The following is a 26,782-nucleotide window of genomic DNA, read 5'->3' on the forward strand; positions in this document are numbered from 1 at the left end:
ACTATGCTATGGGAAACCCAGAGTCAAGAACATTTCTTTAACGCATTGACTGCAAATGTGTCAAGTCATGTCTGCAGCCAGCACTGGGGGGTGAGTCTGCAAGCAAAATGAGTTTGTGCACCAAGACTGGGGGTGGGAATGCTCAAACTGGGCCCATCCTGGAGGTGTGCGCCAAGCACGGCTCCCAGAAATGGCCCCTGGTTAAACAGCCATAACAGATCACCAGCCTTTAGTTATTTAATACATGGTTTATTGAGTTGGGTGAACTAAATAGTCAGTCTGACCTCCCCCACCTTGCCAAGCCCCAGTGCACCAGTGGTGAAACTGCAGCTGTGCTGTGGTGGTCACCAGTGCAGGAACACCAGCTGTTGGGAGGGACTCAAATCCCTCTCTGAGCAGTCCCAGGCACAACAGGCCACTGTGGGGCTGTTCTGAGCTATCGAGAAATGTCTCCACTGTGCCTTGTTCTCTCCATGGCAGGCGACAGAAAGGGTGAGTGCAGGACCCCTTGAGAGTGGAGATGTCTGAGGTGGACACACTACTTTCTTCCTTCCCTACCTGCTCAAGGGGCCACAGAGCATGGATCACCTGGCTCCCAGTAAGCTGCCCCTTGTGCACAAGGGGATGGGGACAGGCAGGTGACTTTTAGCTGGTGCCTCAGCTCAGAGAGAAGGAGTTCAGCTACATGATGGTGCTCAGCATACACATGCAGGATCACGTAACAGTATGGGACATGGGGGCTGGACCTATATGGAGCTATGAAGTCATAGGTATATAAGCCAAGAGCTGCTTGCAGCTTCAGAAGTGCTGGCTCACAGCTCAGGACCATGTTGTTGGGTCTGAGTCCACCAGAGATACAGGGACAGCTGCCACGGCAGCGACTCGCGGGCAGTCAGGAGCTTTAGGTGCACAAGAGCCCAGGGCTTCTCCAGGGCAATCCCCTGGGAGCTGGGGCAGGAGAGCTGCCGGGGCACCGAGCTGTGGAGCATAGGTGCCCAGGGGATGTCCTGGGTGGAGGAGCTGGGGCTGGCAAGTCCCACAGCCAAGCAAAGAGCAGGTGGGAGCTGAGAGAAGGAACACCCTGTAGGAACAGCCTTGAGGCTCTGCTTGGCCTCAGCCCCAGGCTGGTGCTCTGGTTGGTGTGGAAGCACCGAGAGACAAGCTGGGGCTGAGCTTGGTGGCTCAGGTGACCGGGATGCTGTGTAGGCACTACTCAGGCAGCCCCTGCCCCGGCTGCTGGGGAAGGGATGGTTTTACTCCCAGACACCTGCAACATACATTCACAGAGGCAACCGAAGTACCTAATATCCTGCAGCTGCCCATGGTCTCACAAACAGAGCTTCAAGTCCCAACCAGAACCTGGTCTGGGGCAGCAAGAGCCCTGGCCTGTGCTTGAGGACTCAGTAGTAGGCTCCAAGGAGGGTTGAGACCTTGTGCAGGAGCTCCTTGTGGTTGGCATGCAGGGGGATCCTCTTGTCCAGCACCTGCCAGCGGATGCACAGCTCTGGATCACAGCCCTGGAGGAACTGGAAGGGGACCAGGAACATGACAGACGCTGCTGGTGAAGGGCCATGCCAGCCATAGTCAACAGCTCCTCCAGTTCCCAGCATCCTGCCCCCAGGGCAGTGCCACTCCACTGCATGCGGCTGGAGAAGACCACTCATGACGAGGGTGAGATCTGGGTTTGGACTCCAGCTCCCCAGCCCCATGCATGGCTCAGGGAGCTGCGGGGGTGAGGGACCCATACCGAATTCAGCCGCTTCATCTCCACATCGTTCTGGTTGTCAAAGTGCACGCTGACAGCGACCGTCTCCACCCAGGCATTATCTGTGTTGCGGGGGTCGTCGAGGTACCCCTTGTGTATCTGTGCAGGGTGAAGGAGTGTTGCATGAACAGAGCCCTCTCCACCTCTCTGAGGGCACCCAGAGGCCCTGGGGGTGGTGGGACATCACCTCATTGCTCCTCTGGAGACCAGTGCCCTGCTTCCACCACAGCGGGAGCTGTGGAGAGCAATGGCAGCAGGCGCAGACACTGGGGTCTGCAGCCTAGAATTTTGCGCACTGCGAGGCATTACAGGGCGTCTCCACCTCCTCTCACCATTCCTCCCCAGTGGGACCAGTGGCCAAGGGGTGATGCACCCTGTCCCTGTACCCTGGGGGCACCCATGTGCCCCTGTGGTGGTAAAACACTGGCCCAGGTTGGCCAGAGAGGTGGTGGATGAACCATCCCTGGAGACACCCCAGGCCAGGCTGGACGGGGCTCTGAGCAACCTGAGCTGCTGAAGATGTCCCTGCTCATGGCAGGGGTGGCACTGGGGGAGCTGGGAACGTCCCTTCAAACCCAAACCGTTCTGTGATTCTATGTCCCTGTACTGTGGTGATGCTCCCAGGTGCCTGTATTGCCATGACACCTATGTGCCCCTGTACCACAGTGACACCTGCGTGTCCCCATACTGCTGTGACACCTGTGTGCCCCTGTTCCACCGGAACACCTCCATGCCCCCACCTCGGTGCCTTGTTTCAGCAAGTTCTGGAACTGGGGCCAGAACTCCCGGCGCAGGATCCACTTGAGCTTCAGTGGCAGCGTCTCGCCTGGCTCCAGTGACCCCTGTGCCAAAGGAGATGTCAGCCACAGGGCCTCAGCCCGGGAGGCCATCAGCCCGGCCTCCCTCCTGCCACCAGCTTGGCCATCAAACAGTTGCCACCACTGCAGAAGGATGCCGAAAGCTCTGGTAGGGGAAGCAAGCAGCAGTGGTGCCTCCTCCATCCCTCCCTCCCTCTCCTGACAGAAGTCCTCAGCTGTGCCCACATGTGTCTGAGTTTGCCTTATTCAACGTCTGGACCTCTCTGTCACAGAAGGCTGTGCCAATGGCTTGTTTCATGAAAGACGTGCAAGAAGTGAAGGTGTGAATTAGGAGGATGAGAAAGAGGAGAAAGACGAGGAGGAGGAGGGAGAAGCAGGGGGCCGGGGTGGGTGGGGGTGTGTAACCTCACCACTGTTCCCCAGCGCTCTTGGCAGCACAGCCCCCACTCGGATGCCGTGACACCGGTCTGTGTTTGTCTCTTTCCGCAGGGCACCCAGCCATCAACCTGCGCCGGCCCCGTCTGCCCAGACCCTCCTGCACCAGCTGGTTTCCACCAGCTCTTACCCCGGGAAGAGCCCAGACGTCTGACAGCGGATACTGGGCTACTAGGACTTCCAGCATCTTCTTCAGGCTCTTCCTTATAATGGACCCATCCGAATTCCTCCTCCAGCTGTGAGAGAGGCTCCTGTTACGCTGCAGCAGGACTTGGTTCCCCACCTGCCCAGCTGTGGTCGGATGGGTAGTAGTGGGTTTTGCCAGGTCCCAGTGTCTCTGAGGTGGCTTTGTGCCCCCTTTTCCATTCCACCTCCCCAGCCCCGCTCTGGAGCAAGGACACATCTCTGTCCCCCGGTGCTCACCGGGTCACAATGGGGTGCAGGGCATGGTTGGGCCCAAAGCAGTGCAGCCTCCCACGGCCTCGCAGCCCCGTCCTGCCCATGGGGTTCCTGGTGGGGAGAGAGCAAGTGGGCTGGGACAGTACCAGCATTGCCCTGCGCACCTCATCATGCTATACCACTTCCCCAAACTTCCCACCTCTGCGCTGCACCCCTCAAGGGTCAGTACTGGGACCAGTACTATTCAATATATTCGTCAATGACTTGGATGAGGGAATAGAATGACTGTCAGCAAGTTTTCTGGGAGGAGCAGCTGACACTGGGGATCCTGGGGACAGCAGGATGACCATGAGCCAGCACTGTGCCCTTGTGGCCAGGAAGGCCAATGGTACCCGGGGTGGGTTAGAAGGGGGTGGTCAGTAGGTCAGAGAGGTTCTCCTGCCCCTCTGCTCTGCCCTGGGGAGACCACAGCTGGAATCTTGTGTCCAGTTGTGGCCCCTCAGTTCCAGCAGGACAGGGAACTGCTGGAGAGAGTCCAGCGCAACCACCAAGATGCTGAAGGGAGTGGAGCATCTCCCGGGTGAGGAAAGGCTGAGGGAGCTGGGGCTCTGGAGCTGGACAAGAGGAGACTGAGGGGTGACTCATTCCTGGGGATCAATATGGAAAGGGGGAGTGTCAGGAGGATGGAGCCAGGCTCTTCTGGGTGACAATCAGTGACAGGACAAGGGGCAATGGGTGCAAACTGGAACACAGGAGGTTCCACTTAAATTTGAGAAGAAACTTGTTCCTGGTGAGGGTGGCAGAACCTGGCCCAGGCTGCCCAAGGAGGTTGTGGAGTCTCCTTCTCTGCAGACATTCCAACCCGCCTGGACACCTTCCTGTGTAACCTCATCTGGGTGTTCTTGCTCCATGGGGGGATTGCACTGGATGAGCTTTCCAGGGCCCTTCCAGGCCCTGACATTCTGGGATTCTGTGATCCCTGCCCCACCATTAGCCATAGGGAAGCAGGAAGGTGATGGATGCCCCAAGCCCCCCCACATTCTCCATTTTCCTCATGCTTTGCCTACCACCGGGCTTTCCATCTCCCACACAGCCTATTTGCCACCATGGTGGCTGCACTCACAGCGGCAGCCCGTCCTGTACGGTGTAGAGGCCGTGGAAGCTTTGCCGGTCGATCAGCCCATCCATGGTGTTGTAGTTGATCTTCAGAAGAGACTCCAAGGAGCTGGGAGGGAGGCAACCCAACAGGAAGGGCTGGCTGTGCCACCCAGGGAAGGGGCAGAGGAGTGGGGAACCACAGGGGGACACTCACGGGCTGAAGGGATCTTGCACAGCCATGTCCTTGTGCTCGGCCGAGTAGACCGGAGGGTCATAGAGCGGGAAGTCCACCTGCAGGGCATGTGGCCATGTCAGATCCCCCTTGCATCCCTGCTCTGGTGTCAGGCAGGGGCTGGAACCCCCAGGGACACTTTCTGCCCCAGTCCTTTCCTCTGCCCAGCTCATGGCAACTCCGGGCCCTGCTCAAGGGCTGAGCTCGGGGTCTCGGCTGGAGGGTTTGTGCCTCTCACTTGTGCCCCTGTGGAAGCCAGTGCCAGATCCCATCCCTGACCCTGAAACAGCCTTGGTTCAGGAAAAGCAGAGGCAGGCATTTGTCCCCTCTGTCCTCCAGCTGAGCATGCCCCTGGTATGCTCAGCACTGCAGATCCCAGCAGGAACAGTGCCTGGTCACCTCTCTTTGTCCCTGGGAGGATCTTGGAGCAGCTGCTCCAGGAAGCCACTTGTCCCAGGACTGGGAAAAACAGCAGCTCCCAAGTGTGACATGGGTGCAATGATGGGTCTATTACTCTTCCCACTGCCAGGATCTGCCCCACGGCCCCGCTCCCTGCCCCACTGCCTGGGGTCACAGTTCCTACCTCCCAGGGCACCTTCTCATCCGGCACGGGGAAGCGGAGGGTGTGAGACCCTGGGTACAGGAGGTTTCGGGCAAGCACGTGGTGGGGGGGCTGGCTCTCCTCGGCTTTCCCCTCCAGCTGAACCTCCTTCATCTCCGAGGTTTTGCTGGAGCCTGTGGGGCAGACACAGAGAGCGAGGCCCCGCAAAGCAGGGTGCTGAGTCTGCTGCTGCGGACCACGGTTCTGCTGAGGGGTGGACAGTGTATCTCCATGGAGACACTGATGTCCTTTGGGGGCCTGGCCCCCATCATCCCTTCCAGCAGACCACAGGGGATGCTGCAGTAGAAAGTCTCAGCCATGGGCTCCAGGAGGGTGGGGATGGATGCAGGAGGGGCTGGATGGACTCAGAGAGCCCCCGAACCTTCCCGAGACAAAGCAGTTTCTGCCACACTGCTCAGTAGAGGGGTACAAGGGGCTGCTCAGCCCTGGTCTGCAGCTCCGTGGGTACCAGTGCAGGGATCTGCATTTCCTCAGCACGGCTGGGGTGGAGATGATCTCCACTTACCCATGAGTGGCACGTCCTTGCCAGAGCCAAAGCCATTGTCCTGCAGCGCCTGTGTTATCCACCTCAGGGCCTGGGCACTCTGGTGCACCTGTGGAGATAGGAGAGGGTCAGACCTCCAGACCTCACTCCCTAACCCTAACCCTAACCCTAACCCTAACCCTAACCCTAACCCTAACCCTAACCCTAGCCCTAACCCTAACCCTAACCCTAACCCGGCTCCCTTGCTCCCAGCAAGCCATCCTTGCTGTGCTCTGATGCTCGGCTTGGAAAACCACTTCCAGGGAAACATTTTTTTAAAGCAGGTGGAAGTGGAAGTAGGAAGAGCAGCTGTGCTGCAGCTATACCAGGGAGGAGGTGCTAGGGCCAGGGCCAGCTCCCTGGGGACCCCGCTGCTGGTGCAGGCTGTGGAACAGCTTCATGGGAGGGGGTGGAGAGTGCCCTGTCTCTGGAACCTCTGGAGGGTCCTCACAGGCCCAGGGGCTCATCCCACAACTTCCCACTTTCATCCTGCTCACTTTGGAATTAAACAGAACATTCCCCATAAACCTTCTACTCTTGGATGCTGTTGTTTTGGTGACAAAACTCAAACTGTTTGGAGGGGAATTGATCCAGAGCGGCTTTCTCTTGTCTTCTGGTTCAGTTGACTCAGCCCCTGGAAAAGTCAGTGTTTCTTAGGTTGTTGCTCAGCTTTTTCCTCACCTGCTCTTCTAGAGAGACCAGTCTTTGCTCCACCAGCCCTGTCCTCTTCACCCGGTCCAAGTCCAACAGCTCTGCCAGTACGTCAACCCTGGAGGGCCAGTGCAGAGAGGAACCCCCTCAGCAGCCACCCCTGCACTAATCCCAACTCTTCCCTGCCCAGAACACTGGAGGACAGAAGGATGTCCCTGTCTTAGGACTGCTGGTACCTCTGTGCGATATCTCGGATCTTCTGCTCTGTGTTCTGCTTCTCCTGGCACTGCTGGTGCTGCAGGTAGTTCTCTTTCAGGTACATCTCCCAAGAGAGGAGGGCAGCTTCTTCATTCTTCTCCAGCTTCTCTTCTGCCAGAGGAAGGGGACGGCAGTGCTGTCAGATCCCTGGGTGTCCCAAACCCCAGTACCCAAACCCAGACACCAAGTGTCGTGCCTTGGTGCACAATACCCTGCCCCGCAGAGGGGGCAGAGGGCAGGAGGGGACATGCTGGTCCTCACTGAGCTGTTTGTGGTGCGTGGCCGGCCTGCGGAGCAAACCTCGGCGGACCAGGATCTGCAGGTGGTTGAGGAGGATGAAGGGTGGAGGCGCGGGAGGGCGGCCGTGGTACTCCTCGATCAGGTCATGCCGCTGGAACTTCCAGATCTGGTCTGTGTGCTCCTGGACCTGCTGGAAGGTGTAGCTGGGACACAGCCCAGGCGTCAGCCGTGCCGTGGGGATGAGGTGGCATGTTGTGTCTGAATGGTGCCCCGGCTCCTACCCGTCTCCCTGATCAGCCTTGGCCTGCACCCGCTACTTCCACCGTATCTATAACCCCCAAAATTGTCCCTGTGCTCTGCCCAATGTGTAACTCAGAACCCTCCTGGCACTTTGTTTGTAGTGCCCTGGATGTGGCCAAGGCCACAAGCAAAGCCAGCTCGATTCACCGTTTGGGCCATGGGGCCAAGTCAAACTCACTTGAACATGGCGATGAGGAGGTTGAGGAGGAGTATGTTGGTGAAGAGCAGGTACAGGCACAGTAAGATGACTGTCAGCCACTCTGGGAAGATGGGTTTCTTGTTGTCCTCATTTGTCTCTGGGCACTTGGGCTTGTAGGGGTCAGTGCCGTTGGGGCTGCACTGGTCAATGTTGAAGTTGACCCCTGCAAAGGAACACAGCCTGACTCCACTGCAGCCAAACCGCGGTGCAAACAGTCAGCATCAAGGGACCTGAGCACCGGGCAGGGGTTTGACCTCCATCTGCATCATCCCAGTTGCTCTGCTCTCTGCCACCAGCTTTGCAGCTGTGGTCCCGGGCTGGACTGACCCACACTCCTGTGCTTTGGCTAGTGTGCTCCCTTGGCTGCTGGGGCCGGTGCAATCCCTGGGTTTGCATTGGTGACAATGCTCCCAACGTGCTGGAGCAGGGCTCCATCTCCGCACCCTGTCATCACTCCCTCCTGGCCTGACATTGGCCCTGCACAGGTCTTCCACGGGCCAACACGGTGGAGTTCGGCAGGCTGCAGCGTGAGCTGGGCACCCTCAGCCTTGCACAGCCATCCTGCTTGTGCCAGGCGCTGTCACACGCCACTGTCCCTTACCGTCAATGTAGGAAGGAATTTGCCCGAAGATGGTCAGGTAGGAGTGGTAGACCACACCACGGAAAAGCCACTCCACACGTTCCTCGTTGTGGATCAGGATGGCCTGCTTTGCAACCCCAAAGGACACCACCCACACTGCCAGCAGGAAGAGGAAGAAGAAGACATCCTTCATCTGCAAAGACAGAAAGAAAGCAAAATTGTGTCCTGGAGCAAACCCTGCTCCAGGACAAGGTAACACAGGTGGCACAGCCACCCCATGCAGGCATCCGTCTGCTCTGGCTGGTCACCCTGGTAGGATGGAGGGAGCTCTCACCATGCGCTTCACAATGATGATCTTGGGTCCCAGCGTTCTACTGACTGTGAAAATGTGCATCAGACGCAGGCAGAAAATTATAAAAGCCAGGGACAGTATGATACGCCCAGGATAAAAAGTTGATGGGATGAGCCTGGGCACAGAAGAAAGGAAAGGAAACGTCTCAGTGTCACCAGTGTGAGGTTTTTTATGATCTTGCAGCACTACATTTCTGCAATATCAGTGAGCTTCCCTGGAGCTCTAGGTGAGAGCTGTGGCATGAAAAACATCTCTCCTAAAAGCAGCTGAAAACTGAGACAAATTGGTCAGTTCAAACTGGTCAAATCACATGACCACAGAAATCGTCAATGGCCTTGGGGAGAAGAAACTGCAATGAAAAACCGTGCTCAGTTCTCACACTAGTTTTGTATCCTTAGGCCATGCCTTGAGCCTGCGCATTGCCAGGCAAGCAGCTCTGCAGCTCACCTGCAAGTCAGCCCTGTGAGGAAGGCTAGGATGGCGCAGATATCCAGCTTATTCCAGAAGTCCTTGAAGTACAGGGAAGCCATTTTCACAACCCCAAGCCCATCCGGATCATACAACAGCTGTTGGGAAGAAAGGAGAGGTTGGGATTTTGGTGAAAGCCTTGTAAGATGCTCATGTGCCTTGGTAGAGGGGAGGGACCGCACAGACCTGATGGTCATCACAGGACCCTCTTGCTTACCTAAAGCTATCCTGAGCCCACAGGGTTTTCTATAGGGGCATGGACAGAGCATGGGAGAGATACCTGAGACTTGGGGCTCTTTGGTCTGATGAAGGAAGGCACTGAGATGTTGAAGCAAAAGCTGAAAAAAATCAAATGTCAAGCAAAGCATGGAAAGGCTCCTGGGGATAAATGCCCAAGGAAGGATTTGGTCCCTCCAGCTCCTGATGTTTTCAGCTCCAAAGAGCACGACTTTCTGCAAGCAGCTGGGTCCAGGCCAGACACAGCCGAGGAGATTCTCCAGCCTCAGAGACGTGGGGATCTGGCAGTCCCTTGTGCTGGGACCTCTCTGAATGGAGGTGACATGAGAAGCAGCATGGGAACACAAGCTACACAGGACCTTCCAGGAGCCCCCAGTGGGGTTTCTGTCCCTCCTCTCGCCTCTGCTCTGCTGCCCCATACCTGCCGGGTCTCCTCGCACACCAGGGAGAAGAGCCAGAAGTAGATGAGATACTCCCGCCAGGACGGCAAGGGCTGGAAGTCAACCATCAGGACGTAGGCAAAGAGCAGGAGGAAGGTGAAGTAAGAGAGGATGTTCATGAGGAAGATGACGACAGGCGCTGTGAAGAAGGCTCGGAGGCGCGTCAGGCAGCCCATGGGCTGCAGCCTCTTCTCCCTGCGGGGAGCAGGGGTGGAAGCAGCGCTCAGCTGCCTGGGGAGATGCCACGGCAGCCTCTCCCAGCACATCCTGGCTGCACGAAGTACCTGAAGGTGATGAAGCTGGTGTAGAGCAGTGGGAAGAACAGCATGCAGGCGATCACCCTCCAAAGCCCGTTGTCTACACACATCTTCCCCCACCAGACTTTGGTTAAAAAGGCCTGTGAGGAAGGAGGAAGAGGAGCACTGGCTATGGGAGCTCCCCTGTCAGAGCGGGGCTGCAGGGCAGAGTGCCACTGTTGACAACAAGGAACCCTGGATCTGGGACAGGGGACACTTGGGCACTTCCCCTCTGAGCACCACTGCTGGGGACCCACCTGAACACCCCCATGGGACACAAAATTCATGTTCTTGGCCTCCAATGCCAACTGTAGACAGGTTGTCTTCCCCCAGGCCTCAGAGACACGGGTGAGGAGCTTCTGGGCTCTCTCTTCATCCTTGCGGTAGCAGTCTGTGAACACGCCTGGCCAGGCAGGGACCAGGGGGACAACGCTGAGCTCCAGGGACAGTTTGATGCTCAGCAAGGTGCCTACAGCATCACCCTTTGCAGCAGGATCTGGACATTACACCACATGGTGGCACCTTCTGTGCCCCCACCACCACCCAGGCACAGCCCTCATAGCACCATGACCCCAACCGTGATGAAGGGACCCCCATTTGGCACCATGCATCACGCCCAGACCCCACCTAGGCAAAACAAGCCAGATCTGCAGGGTGAGAGTGCAGTTCTGGGCTGCTGGTCGCCTCCCGCTCACCGATGGCCTTGTGCTCGTACTGCTCAGCCAGGGCCAGCATGTCATCAGTGGTGTCAGTGTCCTCCTCCTCCTTGGCGAGCTCCTTCAGGATTTTGCTGCAGGCCAGCGCAGATGCCATGCAGTCCTGGCTCTGGAGCAGAAAAAGCCAGAGAGATTGTGGGGCTCTGTGCCCCATCCTGCTGGTCCTGGTCGTCCTCTCGAGCCTTCTGGGTGCAGGAGCAGCAGATAACCCACTGCCACGGGGAGTCTCAGGACACTCCTGCTCTCCTAGGAGGAAGCCTTGGGTGACAGGACACTGTGACTCCACATTCACCACACCGCCAGCCACGCTGCCCCTTGCCCTGGGGATGCTGGTTATGGACCTTCCAAGGTCATGTTAGTCCAACTTCCCTGCCGTGAGCAGGGACATCTTCAACAACCTGATCTGGGTGAAGATGTCCCTGCTCATGGCAGGGGGTTGGACTAGGTGGGCTTTGAAGGTCCCTTCCAACCCAAACCATTCTATGATTCTATAGTGGAAGCCTTCTCCACCCCAGCTGTGACACTTCTGTCCCAGCACATCACCTCTGCTCACAGCACACATTTTGGCTGGGAGGAGAGAGATCTGGCAACACGGTGTGTGTCTGGGGATGAACATCAAGGGTCTACAGGCTCACTAACTGGCTCCCGTTTGGGGGATCAGGCTCAGGCACTGCCATGGGCCAGCTCGTGTGCTGTCCCAAATGCCAGCAGGTGTGTTCTTTTCTCCTGGGGATGGGAGGTTTGGTTCTATCTGAGCCTTTCAGCTGGGACCTTTATAGTAGTAGTAAGACCAGTTAATATGGTCTTCAAAAAGAGGAAGCTAAATAATAAATAAGAAAAAATATTTAATAATATCTCTATAGTAATACAATTACTATATTAATTATTATAAATATATAATTATAATATATAAATTATATAATATACAATATTATATGTTGTTATTATAATATAGTATTATAATATTATATATTATATTCATTATTAGGAACAATTTCTTCCCCAAAGGGCTGCGGGGCATTGGAACCGGCTGCCCAGAGCAGTGGTGGAGTCACCATCCCTGGAGGGTTGGACAGACAGAGATGAGGTTCTCAGGACATGGGGCAGTGCCAGGGCTGGGAGAACGATTGGACTCAGTGATCTTAAAGGTCTTTTCCTACCAAAATGATTCTACGATTCTCTGACCAACAGCTCTGGGCTGTGATACCTGGGCCCAGATGATCTCTGCCAGCTCCTTGCGGTTCTGGACCACAGCCCAGATCAGCAGGTCCCGCACTGGGTCCATGGTGAAGGTGGCTCGGCCAGCAGAGCGTTTGTAGAGGGACCGGAGACTTGAGCTCTGCACCTGCAAGGTGTGTGATGGTCACACCTGTTCCACTGCCATGAGGCTGGGGGAAGAAGACAGCCCCTGGCACAAAGCCACCCCGAACCCTGGCTGCCTCCACTAACCACCAGGGAACCTTTGCTGCAGATAGCAGGGTGGGCAAGACCGGACTCATCCTGGAAATACCACCTTTTCTAGGGCCTGTCTGGCCCAGCACACCCACCCATGGGGTCCTGCCCACCACGGGATGCTGTAGGTGCAGGAGGGTGGGAGTTGCACCTCAAAAGGGATGCAGATGGCTTGGGCAGGGCTTTAAGGGACTTCAAGTGCGATTCTTGAGCAGGTAAGAGGACAGTGACCCAGCTGCATCCTCCAGGATGATTTCTTGAGCCAGTGTCACCCTCCCTCATGCAACCCTGCCACCACGTAACCTGAATGCGTACATTCAGCTTGATGTGCGGGACGGGGATGGAGAGCCGGGGCCGCTCCGTGTGCTTGGGCTTGGGGTAGAGAGGCTGCGTGGAGCAGCCCAGGAGCTCCCGCAGCACCTGGGAGACGTGGTGCAGTTGGATTCTTGGCATTTTGGAGCCAGCTGTGCGCTCTTTCTCCTCCAGCAGCACCTTCTGCAGCTTGCTGTGGAATAGGCAGGATGGTGCCATGTTGTCGTAGAGGTAAACCAGGGTGTCCCAGGTGACAAACTCCTTGAGACGCACTCCCTGCTCCAGGAACAGCTTCACAAACTCTGGCTTGTTGGAGATCAGGGCAGCTGCCATCACTGGGTGGAGATCTGTGGGCTGGCAGGACAGAGGCAGAGGTGAGGGGCTCCATGGCCCTGGAACAGGGTCCCATCATGTTCCTCACTCAAACTGGGGAAAGTTTTTAATTCCTGAGCACACAAGGAGTTTCTGGGTGTGAGAGAGCAGCTGGGAGGTACTGGGACTTGTGGAACACACTTCTGCATTAGGATGTCCTCTCCTTGGGCAGTGGAGCTCTCTGTGCCCTTGGCTGCTGCGTGGAGGGATGCGATAGAGTATAAGGTAGACCCTCTTTCTCCAGATCGCAGGGATGCACCATACAAATGGACAGGACCTCACAGTCTTGTATTCTGTGCACAACTCTTCAGCTGAAGGATCATGGTGCTGTCAGCTGGATCTCAGCCATGGGGAGACTGGCTGCTCTGCAAGGGCACCCAGTTTAGCCTTTGGGGGTTTTCCTTTCCAAGGCAACCTTTGCATGTGCTCAGAAGTGAAAACAAAGCCTGTGGGTAAATGGCTGCATCTCTCCTGGCAGGAAGGCACCTGCTGACCTTCTGCCACAGCTTCGTTTCAGGCTCAGCTTGTCATACCAGTCACACTGGTCCAGGGTTGCAGCACCTCGTAACAGCCCTTGAATAATCGGAAAGCCTGCCTCATCCTTCCTTCCCAACAAAGGGATAGATCTTGCCCATTTTCATACCATCACGTATTTCCTCTTCAGGTTCCCACCAGCCCTTCCCATTCCCATGAAAGGTATGTGAACTGGGGGGATCCAAACCACCAAACAAAATAGCAAAATCCTTTCCAAGTGCCACAGCCCCAGAGAACCCTGCTCAGCTTCCACTCCTCAACATCCGAATCAGGCATGGGACAGCACAGCTGGCTCGTGCTGCTCCCTGTCCCACTCTGTGGCAAAGCTTCAGCAGGGAAACACCAGGCTGGGTGAGATGTGTTTAGAGACAAGTTGCCATTTGACAACGTGTCATGAGCAGCAACCACAGGGCAGCGCTGTCAAGAGGTATTTTTGGCTCTGCGTTGGTGGATTGTCTTTAAAAGACAGCAGTTTTGAACAAAATACCAATGAATTGCCATTGTAAACAATTATAAGCCAAAGAGGACCTTTACAAGCAATAAACTGCAGGGTGTGCTTACCTCTACTTCAGGTGTTTGAGTGCACTTTTGAAAGACAGGGCAGATTCAGAGCATCTAGCAATGTGGTGCAAGTTTAGGGTCCAAGAGAGATGCTCTCAAAAACTCTCCCTAGGCACAGCTGAGGTGAAGAGCGCCTTCAATATCCACAGTCTTCACGTGGGACCTGACAAGCTGTGAGCCTGACCAGACAAGCAACACGGGCACTCCCTTACCTTCCACTCGTGGTCGTCTGTGAAGATCTCACTCCGAGCAATGTCCACCCTGTTCCAGGCCACGGCTAACTTCAGCTGATGGTCCCAGTTCTCATGACCAAAGTGGTCCTGGTTTCGGGATGCTGCATGCAAAGTGCTTGTGTTAGAACAGAGGATCATTTACAAGGTGAGAAGATACCACCTGGAAGCCCCCTTGGAGGTCTGGCCCTTTTGGAGAAACCTCTCTCCCTGATTAGCATCAGAAGGTTTGGGGAATCCCTTTGGTGGCCCCATAAGTCAAGCGGCTGCAGAAGGTGACTTGTGAGCCCCATCCCATTCATCTTGCCCCATCCTCCCAAGAAGCTTCCCACCCCTCACCTTTCAACAGGGCCTGGAGGATCGCCACATCCACGTCCTGCTGGCCGTATTTGCCCTCTCTGAAAATGGTCAGGAGCTGCCGGCTCCGCACTATGTCTTGGATCTACAAGGAGAGCCGTGGGCAAGCAATCAGCAGCAGCATCTCCTCCCAGCTGCTTCCCACAGCCCCCTGTCCTGTGTGGGGCAATTCCCTGTGCCCCTCGGGATCCCTGCAGACCCCCTGTGCTGCGTGTCCCACCCTGGCTGGGGTTGGTCCCAAACAGGAACGGGCAGGGGAGGGGAAGAGCTCGAGCCCTTGGGCTCCCCAACAGGACAATGCTGAGCATGGCAGTGGTGAGATGGATGGTTGATGGAAGATGAGCCTTGAGCTTCATGCTGGGAGTCTTGCTGTTCATGGGCAACATGATGCCTTTGATCTCCACCAGCTCAACAAGAGGAACTGTCTGCCTGCAAAAGCCTCACCTTCTTGGTCCACTCCACCAGCTTGCCCTCAGTGAAGAGCTCATAGGTGTCGTGGAAGAGCACACTCAGCTTCTTTCGGATCAAGGCAATGGTGATCTTGGGCACAGGCAGGTTGGCCACCTCTGAGATGACATCAGCCACACGCCCAGACCCTTCCACAATCACACAGGGGGTCCCATTAGTGATGGCATTGTAGATGGTCTGCAACAGAGCAGGGAGGCCGGTCTTAATCCCACCCAGAGGCCAGCAGACCCTCTCTGAACTCAAGACCCACACCTCTGCTCTGCAGCTGCATTTTGGTCACTAGCATTTGGATACTAGCACCCTGGGCAAGGAACTGTCCCCTCCCACCGCCCCCTCAGAAGCAGTTCCTTACGTCAAGTGTCCCAGGACCTCCTTCCAGCACCACGCACACGATGGGGATCTTGATGGCGACGCCTGTGGGGAAGCAGAGCCCAAGGTGACCTCCCTGCGGGCAGCAGCCCCATGCAGCTGAACGAGGTCCCTCTGAGCGGTGGGGTGTGAACAGCAAGGTGGGAGCACTGCCCCTGACATGCCAGGCTCCAGGAGAGAGGGGAGATGACCTCCTGGCAGTCCTTCTGCTGTGGCATGTGTGTGCATGTCTTAGAATAGAACATTTGCACAGTGAGAAGATACCACCTGGAAGTCCCTGTGGACTGATCAGCTGATCAGCTCAGCATCACAAGGTTTGGGGACCCCTTCGGTTACCCCATAAGTCAAGCAGCTGGCAGAGAAAGGCTCTTTGATTGGTGTCACCGGAGGCCAGGATGGACACCTCTTACTAATGGGTGGCCCATCCCACCTCATGCCCTCCCCTGCCCCCGTCCTGGCTGTGTCACCATTACCTCCTTTCACCTTGGTCTGCTCTGAAATGAACTTCTCCAGTCTGGTCCTCAGGGGGATTTCCACCCCATACCTCCCGTGGGTCCCATCGTCCACCAGGATGAAGTGGGAGTGGTTGCTATCCAGGCATGACAGACTGCCCTGGTTCTCCTCATCCAGCATGTACTCAGCTGGAAAGCCACCCTGCAAGGAACAGGAGGAGAGACTCTGGGGAAGACCTGGCAGGACTGCGGAAGAGCACCAGATGCCCAAAGCAACCAGCATTCGGGACATGAACAGGCCGGCACATGGGGACAGTCTGGCCAAACAGCCGCCCTCGTCCCCACTGCACCGCTCAAGTCAGTCTTGCCCCCTGCTCCTCTGTCTCTGCTCCTCACACCCACAAAGGGTTCTCCCAGGAGAAGCGCAGCACCTACACAAGACACTAGGTAGGGTGGAGGGGCTTCTCAGCAAACATCAGCCTGGAACCATCACTCGTCCTGGTGTGGCTGGGTTTTACCAGGGCTGCCAGCCACAGGCACATCTTGAAGCACCCACTCCCACCACAGTCCCTGGCCGGAGTTCCCTGGCAGCCCAAGCAAAGCAAATGCATCTCCAACCCTGCCTGGCTCACCATGGGGCAGATGAGGCTCTCCCGGTTGTACACGGTTCCCCAGGTGGCTATGCCAATGGTGACAATGTCGCCCTCCTTGTGGCTGCAGCTCAGGATGAAGTCTCGCACCGCCTCTCCCACCTGTTTCATCACACCAGCGTGGGACCCCCCCGTGATGATCCAGGCCCCTGGGGGTCAGAGAGGGGCTTGGGAAGGGAGGGCATCTGCTCACAGCAGTCTCCCAGCATCCCCCTGTATGGCTGCAGGAACACCTGATCCTCAGAGGTGCTCCATCCCCCAAAACGTGTCTTCCCTGCTCACTACATCAAGCCCTGGCAGCACAGGAGATGCCTTCTTCAGCTCAGTGTTACATCTCTCGGTCCAGCTCCCTATGACCCTGTTTGCAGCGACTGCACAAGAACAGTCCATCCCTGGTGGTGTTAGTCCAGACAGGGACCTACAAGCCTCCTGGACCAGCTCAGCATCTCTACAGTAACTCATGGTCAAGATGACAAGCGCCTCTCGCACTGCAGCCACAGGGATACTCTCTGCACCTCTTACCAGTGGTCTGGGCCACTTTGACCAGCCCTTGCCGGAAGATGTTCTTCAGTCTTGGCTTCATGACGAAGTTTTTGGCTCCCCCGGTGACTGAGATGAGCAGGTTGGGTGCATCGAGGCCCCAGTGCTGTGTCATGAGGTGGTAGATGACCCGTGGAGGGGTATCCGAGGAGACGCGCACATACTGCAAAGAAAGGAGCATACACACGTTTTGAGTAAAAATAACAATCAGGGTAACAGAGCAGCTCCACCGCAATTTCTGTTGTCCCAGCAAAAAGCCAGGGTCTTCCCATGACAATTCCCAGCGGAGTCCCGTTGCTGCTGCCCCAGGTCTTTGTGCGTGACCCCGTTCCCATTTGCTTCCCTGGGAACAAGAGTTCCCAAGATGAACATAAGGACAAGGACAGGGAACAGCCACTCCTTGAAGCACGGGCCTCACTGCACAAAGATCAGTCTCATGGTTTCAGAAAGGGACTGGGTGCAGAGCTGGGAGAGAGGAGGGGTCTTGTCCCACCCCCTCATTCTCTGCTTGTGTTGCCTTTGAGGCATTTCCATGGTTTCCTAACCTCCTCTCATTCAGGAAGGAAATACCCGCATTTAATCTGCCACAGCAAGACCCGAACACTGGCTCCCCATGCACCACAGTCAGGAAAAATGGGTCACCTTTCCCGTCTTCTGTCCCAGGCCCGTGAAGTGGATGTCACCAAAGGCATCTGTTGGCATTTCCTGGACGTGTCTGCTGGGGTCCCATTCCTTCCCCAGGAAGATGGGAGGTTTGGCAGCATCTTCCAGGTGCTGTTCCCTGAGATAGCCACACTCGCACACAATCCTCCTGAAACACACACCACCAACTTTGACGAAAACTATCTAAACCCAAAAGGCAAAGTCTGGCTGGCCCACCTGCCTCAGCCCAGGTAGGAGGTGTTGGTGTTCTCCTTAAGAACACCACGGACATCAACATCTTCCACCCAGCTCATCCTCCAGCTCCAAACTTGTGCAGAAACAAAGGCATTGTTTGGGGGGAAATTAAGCAAAAAGTTGGTATTTCTGCCCATAAAGTTTTAGGACAGAAATATTAAGGTTGCTCCGGATGTAGTACGGATGGAAATGTCTGCATGCAAAAGCGTCGGAAAGGTTCCTCCCTGGGACACGGGATATCAGCCATGTGGTGACATGGCAGGGTGAAGAACCAGTCAAAAAGGAATTTGTGAATCCCCGTGACACCAGCTCCCTTGGCAGAAAAGTGGGATTTTTCTGGTACTGTAGCTTTGTCACTAAACACCCCTTCTGCTTTCCCAGTAGAGGAGGGGAGTGAGGAACCATCTGACTTACCCAGAATCTGATGTCTGGGAGCTTTCAACGAAGTAGGTGCACTCTTTCTTCTGGATGTTTTCAGGAATCCACGAGATGAGATTTTCCTGAGGGAGCAGGAAAAGCAGCAAAGGGTCAGGGTTCCTGTAAAGGGTCAGAAGCTATGCCAGGGGCCACACACCCTGGTGCTTGGAGCGTATCTGGGTGCTTCTTTTGATGTGAAGGGAGAAAGCTCCATTGCAATCTGCAAGGACAAAGCTGGGTGTCCTTCAAGGAAAGGAGATACGGATGCCTGACGTACCTCAGATGTTTGGGGTTTCTCTGCCTGTCCTTAAAACTAAAGTGATCTGTTATTAATGCTCCTGTTAAAGAGGCACCAGATAACTCATCAATGCTCTTCCTTTGTGTGAGGCCAGCTGCCCTTTCCTCTAGCATCTCCTGAACTTGCCTTTTCATTGCTCCCGGTGGGGAAATGCGCCTTTCGCCTGCTCTTGCAGACACTGCTGCTGCTCTGCTGGAGGTTGGGGACCACCTCAAAGTCGCTCATCTTCCTGGGGTAAGCGGCGGGGTTGTCTCCTTTCTCAGGGCACACCTTGTTCAGTTCGGAGGGGAGAACCTTGCTGCTCCGGCCACGCATGGCCATGGCTGCTGTGTCTTGCTCTGCTTGGCCTCTTCTCTTCTGTTCCTAGGATGTGAGGTCCTGAACATCTCCATCCTGAGTGCAGCAGAAAAGAAGAAGGATACTAATGGACATAAAGCCCTGGGGCATCCTGTCCATCACTCCCTGGGTGTAGAGATGTCATAGATTCACAGAATCATAGAACAGTTTGTGTTGAAGGGACCCCCCAAGCTCCCCCAGTGCCACCCCTGCCATGAGCAGGGGCATCTTCACCAGCTCAGGTTGCTCAGAGCCCCGTCCAGCCTGGCCTGGGGTGTCTCCAGGGATGGTTCATCCACCACCTCTCTGGCCAACCTGGGCCAGGCTCTCACCACCCTCATGGACAACAATTCCTTCCCCATGTCCGGCCTGAATCTCCCTCCTTTATTTTAAAACCATCACCCCTTGTCCTATCACAACAGGCCCTGCTGAAAAGTCTGTCCCCATCTTTCTTACCAGCCTCTTTTAAGTAGAGAAAGGCCAAAATAAGGTCTCCCCAGAGCCTTTTCTTCTCCAGCTGAACACCCCAGCTCTCTCTGTCCATGGGAAACACGCTGGACCCTCATCACAGTCCTAACACAGGGGCCACATGTGTGGTGAACCAGCCTCAGTGTGCACTGCACTGCCCCGGGCAAGCCCATCAGCCTCCAAAACTGACCCCTCCACACTCTCCCTGCCTGCCAGGACTGCTGCCCGCCCTGCCTGCTCCCTGCCTGCCCTCCACCAGCCCTCCTCGCTCGCTCTCAGCTGCAGGCAGCCGGGATATTTCTGGCAGCAGGGAGAGCAGAATCCAGGTCTCTTGTGCCAGTAGCCCAAGCGTGGCCCTGCATGGAGAACCCGTACTGAGACACGGGCTGCAGAGACAGGCTGCTTCTCTGCAGGGGTGTCTCGTGTCCCCTGCAAAGGTCCTGAGAGACCAGAGCAAAAACCACAGTGCACACAGGGGTGAAGCTGCATAGTGGGGGCTGCAAAACTCCTGAGCCCTCCCAAATTCTCACAGCCCCCATCACTGAGCTTCTGAGACTGGAGAACTGCTGTAGCAAGGGTGGAAAATCTCCCGGGTGTCTCCAAAGCACAAAAGGGAATGGTGTCCCATCAGGGGAGCTGTGATGGGGGAAGCACAGCACTCAGGGAGGGTGCTGACAAAGTTGTGGGGTCAGCAGGCCTGTGTTTAAGGAGCATTTTGGCTGCCTTTCTGCAAGCCAAACTCTGCAGTGTACCCACAAGAGAGGAGCCCTCGGGGGGACAAGGAGTGTGGGAAGAAAACGGTGACTCCCACTGTTATTTCCTTCACATCTCCTTCCCCTGGGCTCAGCTCAGCCACAGCGAGGAAAAGCTGTTTGTCAGCCTCCCCGGGGCTCCCTCCGCAGCCCCAGTGCCTTAGGAGCCACGTTCTGGCAGACTGGCTTTCTGCACCAGCACAACACACCATGGCAGGTATAATTGCCTGAGAAAGAGCTGTCTAAATAAGGTCAAACACATCCTTAATTCTTGTTCCTGCCCCGCTCCCCGCCCAGGGCAGGCAGGCTGGTGGGGGTTTGGGACACGGCCACAAGCAGCTCAGAAGTCCATGTATAATAGTAAGAGCTCCATGGGCACCCTGAGAGTGACAGATCATGCTGAGCAAACACCCCAGATCCCTGTCCTTAAGGGCTCCAAGGTCAAAGGCAGACCCTCTCCCGCAGCACCCCTGGCTTGGTGAGCACCAGGGAGGGGGGACTGCACGCTCTGGCAGCACGGAGCCCCTCACCTGGGGGTCAGGTCACCTCTGGTGGTCACAGCACCCATCAGGAAAGGGGTGCAGAGCCCTGACTGAAAGCACCGAGTTCTGCCCGTGAACCGTGCCCACCCCCTGCCCCTCCGTACCTTCCCCACAGCATCCTCTGCCCGCATCACCGTCTCCTCCGCTCTGAGTCAGATTCAGCCCCGTGTCCTTCTCCTCCTCCGGCAGGTCATATTGTCCCTGGAGACGCGGAGGATGATGGAGAATAGGGCAGAGCAGCCTGCGAGCTGCCTGCAGAGAGGAGGAGATGGCAGGGCTGGCAGCCGCCCAGCAAATCAGGCTGCAGAAGCCGTCCCTGCCGAGCCGCTGCAGCGCCCAGGCGAGCCCCGCTTTGGCTCGAGCGGCTGAGTCACGCTGCCCGCCGCAGCCGTTCCTGCCTGAGCCTCCCATCGCGCGGATGTCGCGAGCAGGGGACAGCAGGGTCCGGCACAGGGGGGATGCTGGGGAGGGAAGGCAGCTCAGCAGCTCTCTTGGAGGCCTGGGTGCAGCACAGGCTTGGCAAGTGTGAGGAAAAAGCCCTTCCCTAAGTATCGGCTTCAATCAGTCTTTATAATATGAAAGTGTATTAATTTTATTTATATATATATGTGCTCTATATTAGTTATACATTCTGAGGCTGAGGGAGCTGCGCCTCTAGTTTGGAGAAGAGGAGACTGAGGGGTGACTCATGGGGATCAATATGGAAAGGGGGAGTGTCAGGAGGATTGAGCCAGGCTCTTCTGGTGACAACCAGTGACAGGACAACGGGCAATGGGTGCAAACTGGAACACAGGAGGTTCCACTTAAATAGGAAAAGAAACTTGTTGGGGGTGAGGGTGTCAGAGCCTGGCCCAGGCTGCCCAGGGAGGTTGTGGAGTCTCCTTCTGTGCAGACATTCCAACCCGCCTGGACACCTTCCTGTGTAACCTCATCTGGGTGTTCCTGCTCCATGGGGGGATTGCACTGGATGAGCTTTCCAGGTCCCTTCCAGCCCCTGACATTCTGTGACTCTGCAAAGGAGAGCCCAGCCCTGCAAAGGAGGACTTGGCTTTGTGGAGGCTTAGAGCAAGCCATGAAGGATAAAGGACACCCCAGGACAACCACGATAACGCAGCATCCCAGTGCCCCGACACGTCTTTGAAACCCTCCCAGCATCATCTGCTGTCACAGAGCAGCAACTTGAGCAAGACTGACTGCAGGGACGCCGAGATCAATAGACAAGCAGCAAGAACTGCAAAAATAGAGCCACTTTGCAACGTTTTGCTGTGATTAGCAATTGGCAGCGTGGGTGTTAGTGATTAGTGTGATCATGTTGTGCCTGACCATTTGAAGGGTGTAAGAACCCCATATAAAACCACCCTCGGGTGCCCCAGTTTGTCTGGATCACCTCATGCCCATGAAAACATATTCACCCTTGTGACTCCATGCTTTGCATCCCAGCCCCTTGCCTTGGCCAGTGTGGGTCAGGTGTGAGTTTCCATTTCACAAGCCCCAGGTGAGGGAATGTCCCTGTCACACCACAGGCACTAAATGCCTTTTGGCTGTTGTGTCCCACCTCCCTGTTCCAGATGCTTTCCTCCTCCCGTTATGCTCCATGCCCTAATTCAGGGGTGTCAAACTCATCTTTAACCAGGGGTCGCATCAGCCACACGGTTACCTTCAAAGTGCTGAATGTAGTTTTAGGACTGTATAAATGTAGGAGTAGTAACTACTCCTCAACGAAGTCTGCCCTAAATGAAGTGGCATCTCCTCTGGATCTGTAGCCACTTAACTTGCATTTCCCACAAAATTCACTTAATAAAAATCAATGTCTTCCTCAGGAAATGCGTGTGTTAAGCAGCAAAGCCAGGCCAGGCCAGGCACCAAGGATGCTGCAGCAGCGAGCGATTTGGCCTCCAGCACAGGAGTTCCGGCCATCCCGGATGGTTTTTGCTGGAGAAGACTGTAAAAGCTCATGGGGCAGTGCCAGGAGACAGCTGGGAAGAGATGGTGCTGGTTCTCAGGTCCCTGTGGACCCCTTGGTGTGGCAATGGGCTCAGGTGCTGGGGCAATGCGTTGAAGAAAGGAGGCTGCGGCAGCAGGATGACGGCCTCTGGCTCACTTTCCAGCCAAAGTATGTGAGTTAGCATGGGCCATCTCTGCAACGAGTTCTTCTGCTTTCCCTGAACAAGAGCAAACAGCCGAGACATGTTGCTGGGAAAACAGATGCCACTAATAAGGCAGTAAATAAAATCCATGTGCAATGCTTTACAGTTCAGTTGTAATTAACTCTGCACTGCCAAAAGAACTGAAGCCAGAAGTGCACATTAATTACACGTTAATGTGAACGTTCATCCGCTCTTGGCTGGCAAGCTCTCTGGAGACCGTGGCTTTTATTCCATTTTTGCACTTGCCAAAACCACCGTGGCGCGGTGGGAGTTGCGTGGACCTCGTGCACTGGAGTGGCTCCCACTGCTCCTCCCAAACGTCCAGCTATAACAAAACCCAGCGAGGCTAAAAGCAAATCCTGGGAAGCTGAAGGATGTCTCCTTCCGAGGCCTTTCCTGAAGAGCCCCGCAGGGACAGAGGACAGCACGGGCTGGGAGAAAGTGAGTATGTGCGGTGGAGGCACCGTGTCCATTACATATGGGCAGGATGGATTAGTGTGGCTCACTCACACGCGAGAAATTCCATCGAGGGGCTGCAATACAATCAAGAAGCAGCAGATTAAAGCTTTTAAGCACTGATTGCCTGGCGAGTTACAGATTCAGCCTCTTAATCCCAGCCCTGGGGACGCCTCATGCCCGTCACAGGGCAGTTCTTGAGGGAGGATGAGCCGATGGCTCCTGCGACACAGCAGCAGCGCCAGAGCGGGTCACTCTGCTGTAGGGGGGGATTGTGCCGAAAGCCCCGTGACGGTCCAATCTTCCTCCAGATATCAGAAACCATTCGCAAATGTCCTGTCTGGGGTGATGGGAAAGGACAGAAAGGGTCACCTCGATGCCCAGTGTGGCCTGGGACCGCTGTTGAGAAGATGCTGCTCGGAGAGAAACTTTGGGAAATACCAAAGAGACTTTTGCTTGCCAGCATTTTCCAACTTAAATCTCCATGAGATTTACATCTTTGCACCCGTCTCTGGGGCCCAGAAGACCCTGAGAGGCCATGGTCATGCAGTGCAGCCTCACCCCACACTCAGCTGCCCATGCTGGGGTAGATGCAGCCCTCAAAACTCTCGACACGAAGGTTTGGGTCTGCTCACTGGGAAGCAAGGAGACCCTCCCAACCCCTCTCCCGATCCCTTCTGGGGCACATCCCCACAGGTATGAGCAACCATCCCGCAGAAACCAGGCCCGGCTCCTCTCAGTGTCCCGGTGTTTTTATTGCAGAGGGCCCGGGGTCCCGGCCGCCCCGCTCAGAGGCGCAGCCAGGGGAGACGCTGCGCATGGTCCCCTGAGCCCGGCTCTTCCTCCTGGAGCCTGCGCAGCCACGACGGGTCTTCGCCGGGCTCTGGCAGGTGGAGGAGCTGGCTGTGCCCGTTCCTGTCCCTCTGCCCGGACGGGCTCTGGACACGCTGGTGGGGACCGGGGCGGCTGCGCTCCCCACTGCCAGCAGAGAGTGTCCGGCGCTGGGGACCGCCGGGGCCCCGCTGCTGCTGCTGCTGCCGCCTCTGCCGCCACGGCCCCTGTCCCGCGTAGGGATGGAAGCGGCCGTGGCGACGGGCGGCCACCCCGTCACCGTCATCCTCCAGCTGCAGGAGGCGGATGGCCATGATGGGGCCCCGGCAGAGCGGGCAGGTGGCAGCCGCGGCGCTGGCAGCCCAGCGCTGGATGCAGGCACGGCAGAACGTGTGCCAGCACGGGGCCACACCAGCGGGGGCTGCCAAGGGACCGCGGCACATGGGGCACGTGTCCCCCCGCCGGCACCGCCTGGCAGCTGGTGGCACCGCTGGGTCAGGCCCGGATGACTCCATTGCTGCTGGTGCGACTTGGTTTCCTGGGACCTGGTGTGTTCTCTGCTGCTCACAGGACTCGGTGACCTCAGCTGCTGCTGGTACGAGGTGTCTTCTCAGAGCTGGAGGCACTTGGTGTCTCTGCCACTAGCAGGACTTGGTGTCTTCTCTGCTGCTGCCGGGACTTTGTGTCCTCCCCGATGCTGCCCGGATTTGATGTCCTCTCAGCTGCTGGCGGGACCTGATGTCTCGTCTGCTGCCGGCAGGACCTGATGTCTGTCACTGGTGCAACGCGAGGGCTCAGGTTCCGCTGGCGGGACTCGGTGGCCACTCGGCTGCTGGCCGGTCACAGCGCCTGGTGCCGCTGGCAGGACTCGATGGCTCGGGTGCTGCCCGCAGGACTCGACGTCTCGTGTGCCGCTGGCAGCATGTGACACTGGCTTTTATTGGCGCCCACCGCAAGTGACATCATGGGGTGACTGTGACTCTGGTGACGTCACAGGGCTCTCAGGGACACACCTGGGGACGCACCCAGGAGCTCCCCAGCCTCAGAGAGACCCTGTGATGCAAAGCCCACCTGGCAGGGGCTCCAGGGGTGGCCTCAGCACTGCTGGTCACTCCCTGATCTGCTGCCGATGCTCCTCCTTGTGCAGCCCAGGACACCCTTGGCCGTCCTGGCTGGCTCAGGCTCAACGTGGTGTCCAGCAGGACCCCCAGGGCTCCTCTGCAGAGCTGCACCCCAGCGTGTCCTGGGGCCCGGGGCTGTTCCTTCCCAGGGCAGGATTGTGCGTGTCCCTTGGTGCACTCGGGAGTGTCGTGATTTAACCCAAACTAGCAATATATCCATTATAACCCCTCACTCAGTCCCCCCACCCCCCAGACAGGGGAGAGAATTGAAAGGGAAGGGAGAAACTTGGAATGAGATAAACACAGTTGAATAAAATCACAAAATACTAACGCACTACTAGCAAATATATATATATATATAAAATCAAAATGTAATATGAAATAAGATACTCACTGCAGTTCCTCATGAACTCCATCCGCACCGAGCAGCCAGTCCCAGGCAGCAGCACCTGGTCCCAAACAGCCAAGAGAGAAAAAAAAGGCAGAAAGGTGCAGAGGCCTCTGCAGAAACCGAGGTGCCCATGGAGCACGGAGCAGAGCGAGAGGAGACGTGGTTTGGAAACCATCCGGCCCACGGATGAAGAACTGGCAGAGAGATGAGTGGATCAACTTTCCAGACACTCGCACGTCTCAGCCCACACCTCCCAGGGCTCCGTCCTGAGAGGGCAAAGGGAGCTCTGAGCTGTCCCTGCTCTCTGCCAAGAGCCCGGGGGGTGTCCTGGATCCGCACTGCTCCTTCTGCAGCTGTGGGGTGTCTGCTGGAGTGAGCCAGAGCTGGACCGTGCTGACATCTCCCCGGGCTCCGCAGTTCTCCTCCCCATCCCACTGGGTACTGGGGAGGGGTGAGGGAGCAGCACGTGGTTTTAGTTGCCAGCGGGGGGGAGCTGGGGCTAAACTACTACAGCTAAGAAAGAGGATCAGACCCAGTACTGACCCCTGGGGCGCACTGCCCATGATTAGCCTCCATCTTCACGCCACTGAGCAACACTTAAAGACCTACAGCACCAACATTCAAAATTACTTCTCGCTAAGTTCTGCCTCCCCCACGCCCTCTGCTGTCTCCAAAACCATGAGGAGTTTCTGTGCTATCACTTCTTAGCCCCAGTTTGAATTTTCGGCTTCAAATACAGGGGCTCAGGAACATAATGCAGGATCTGAATTGTTTGCCTCCTTCTCCACTTTTCCTTAAAATACCCTTGCGGCACTACGTGCTGAAACCACATCTCTGAATCACTTTTGCGCTACCTGCAAATACACTGAGGACACCACCGCGAAGCTCAGAGAAGCTTGGGAAGCCACCAGAGCAACCATTTCCAAAGCTGCCAAGGTTTTAAATCCCTTTGGCCAAGGGGGTCTTGGGTCCCAAGGAAAGCTCCAGGCGCAAACCAGACCCGTCGCACCCTCACACAGAGCTTCTGCACAACTGTTGGCATCAGAAATCATCTAGGAAAGAAATATCACTGCCAAGGCCTTCCCTAGAGCCACACACCCACTTCACAAAGCCTTTGAAGACAACGGAAGGAGAAACGCAACCAGAACCATCTCTCCAGCCTCCGCTGTTGAGTGGAAGCAGCACTGCCTTTCAAGTCAC

The 26,782-nt window shown here is 56.3% G+C and overlaps 1 protein-coding gene across 11 annotated transcripts; it reads right to left on the reverse strand.

Annotated features, from left to right (window-relative positions):
* Window positions 1-228: 228 nt before the first annotated feature.
* TRPM2 (transient receptor potential cation channel subfamily M member 2) lies at window positions 229-21,017 on the reverse strand. 11 transcript variants are annotated; one of them, XM_065073019.1, is made up of 33 exons: window positions 20,741-21,009; window positions 18,665-18,931; window positions 18,238-18,323; window positions 17,569-17,737; window positions 16,909-17,089; window positions 16,369-16,535; window positions 15,758-15,938; window positions 15,268-15,329; window positions 14,892-15,092; window positions 14,430-14,532; window positions 14,073-14,194; window positions 12,502-12,747; window positions 11,837-11,974; window positions 10,609-10,738; window positions 10,171-10,409; window positions 9,902-10,014; window positions 9,599-9,812; window positions 8,920-9,038; window positions 8,455-8,587; window positions 8,142-8,313; window positions 7,520-7,703; window positions 7,063-7,244; window positions 6,780-6,912; window positions 6,574-6,661; window positions 5,875-5,962; window positions 5,331-5,482; window positions 4,730-4,806; window positions 4,541-4,642; window positions 3,442-3,528; window positions 3,149-3,254; window positions 2,506-2,607; window positions 1,748-1,864; window positions 229-1,526 (listed from the first exon to the last, which is right to left on the reverse strand). In XM_065073019.1, exons 2-33 carry the CDS (start codon window positions 18,857-18,859, stop codon window positions 1,401-1,403), a joined length of 4,515 nt encoding a protein of 1,504 aa, XP_064929091.1. In that variant the 5' UTR covers window positions 18,860-18,931; window positions 20,741-21,009; the 3' UTR covers window positions 229-1,400. The 11 variants fall into 11 exon arrangements, 10 of the variants coding, with proteins under 10 accessions (XP_064929091.1, XP_064929089.1, XP_013222166.2 ...); XM_065073017.1 differs by having other exon boundaries at window positions 12,397-12,747; XM_013366712.3 differs by having other exon boundaries at window positions 10,171-10,316; window positions 12,397-12,747; window positions 20,741-21,007.
* Window positions 21,018-26,782: the final 5,765 nt, after the last annotated feature.

The sequence above is a fragment of the Columba livia genome, chromosome 9 (genome assembly GCF_036013475.1).
Source record: "Columba livia isolate bColLiv1 breed racing homer chromosome 9, bColLiv1.pat.W.v2, whole genome shotgun sequence".
Taxonomy (NCBI): Eukaryota; Metazoa; Chordata; class Aves; order Columbiformes; family Columbidae; genus Columba; species Columba livia.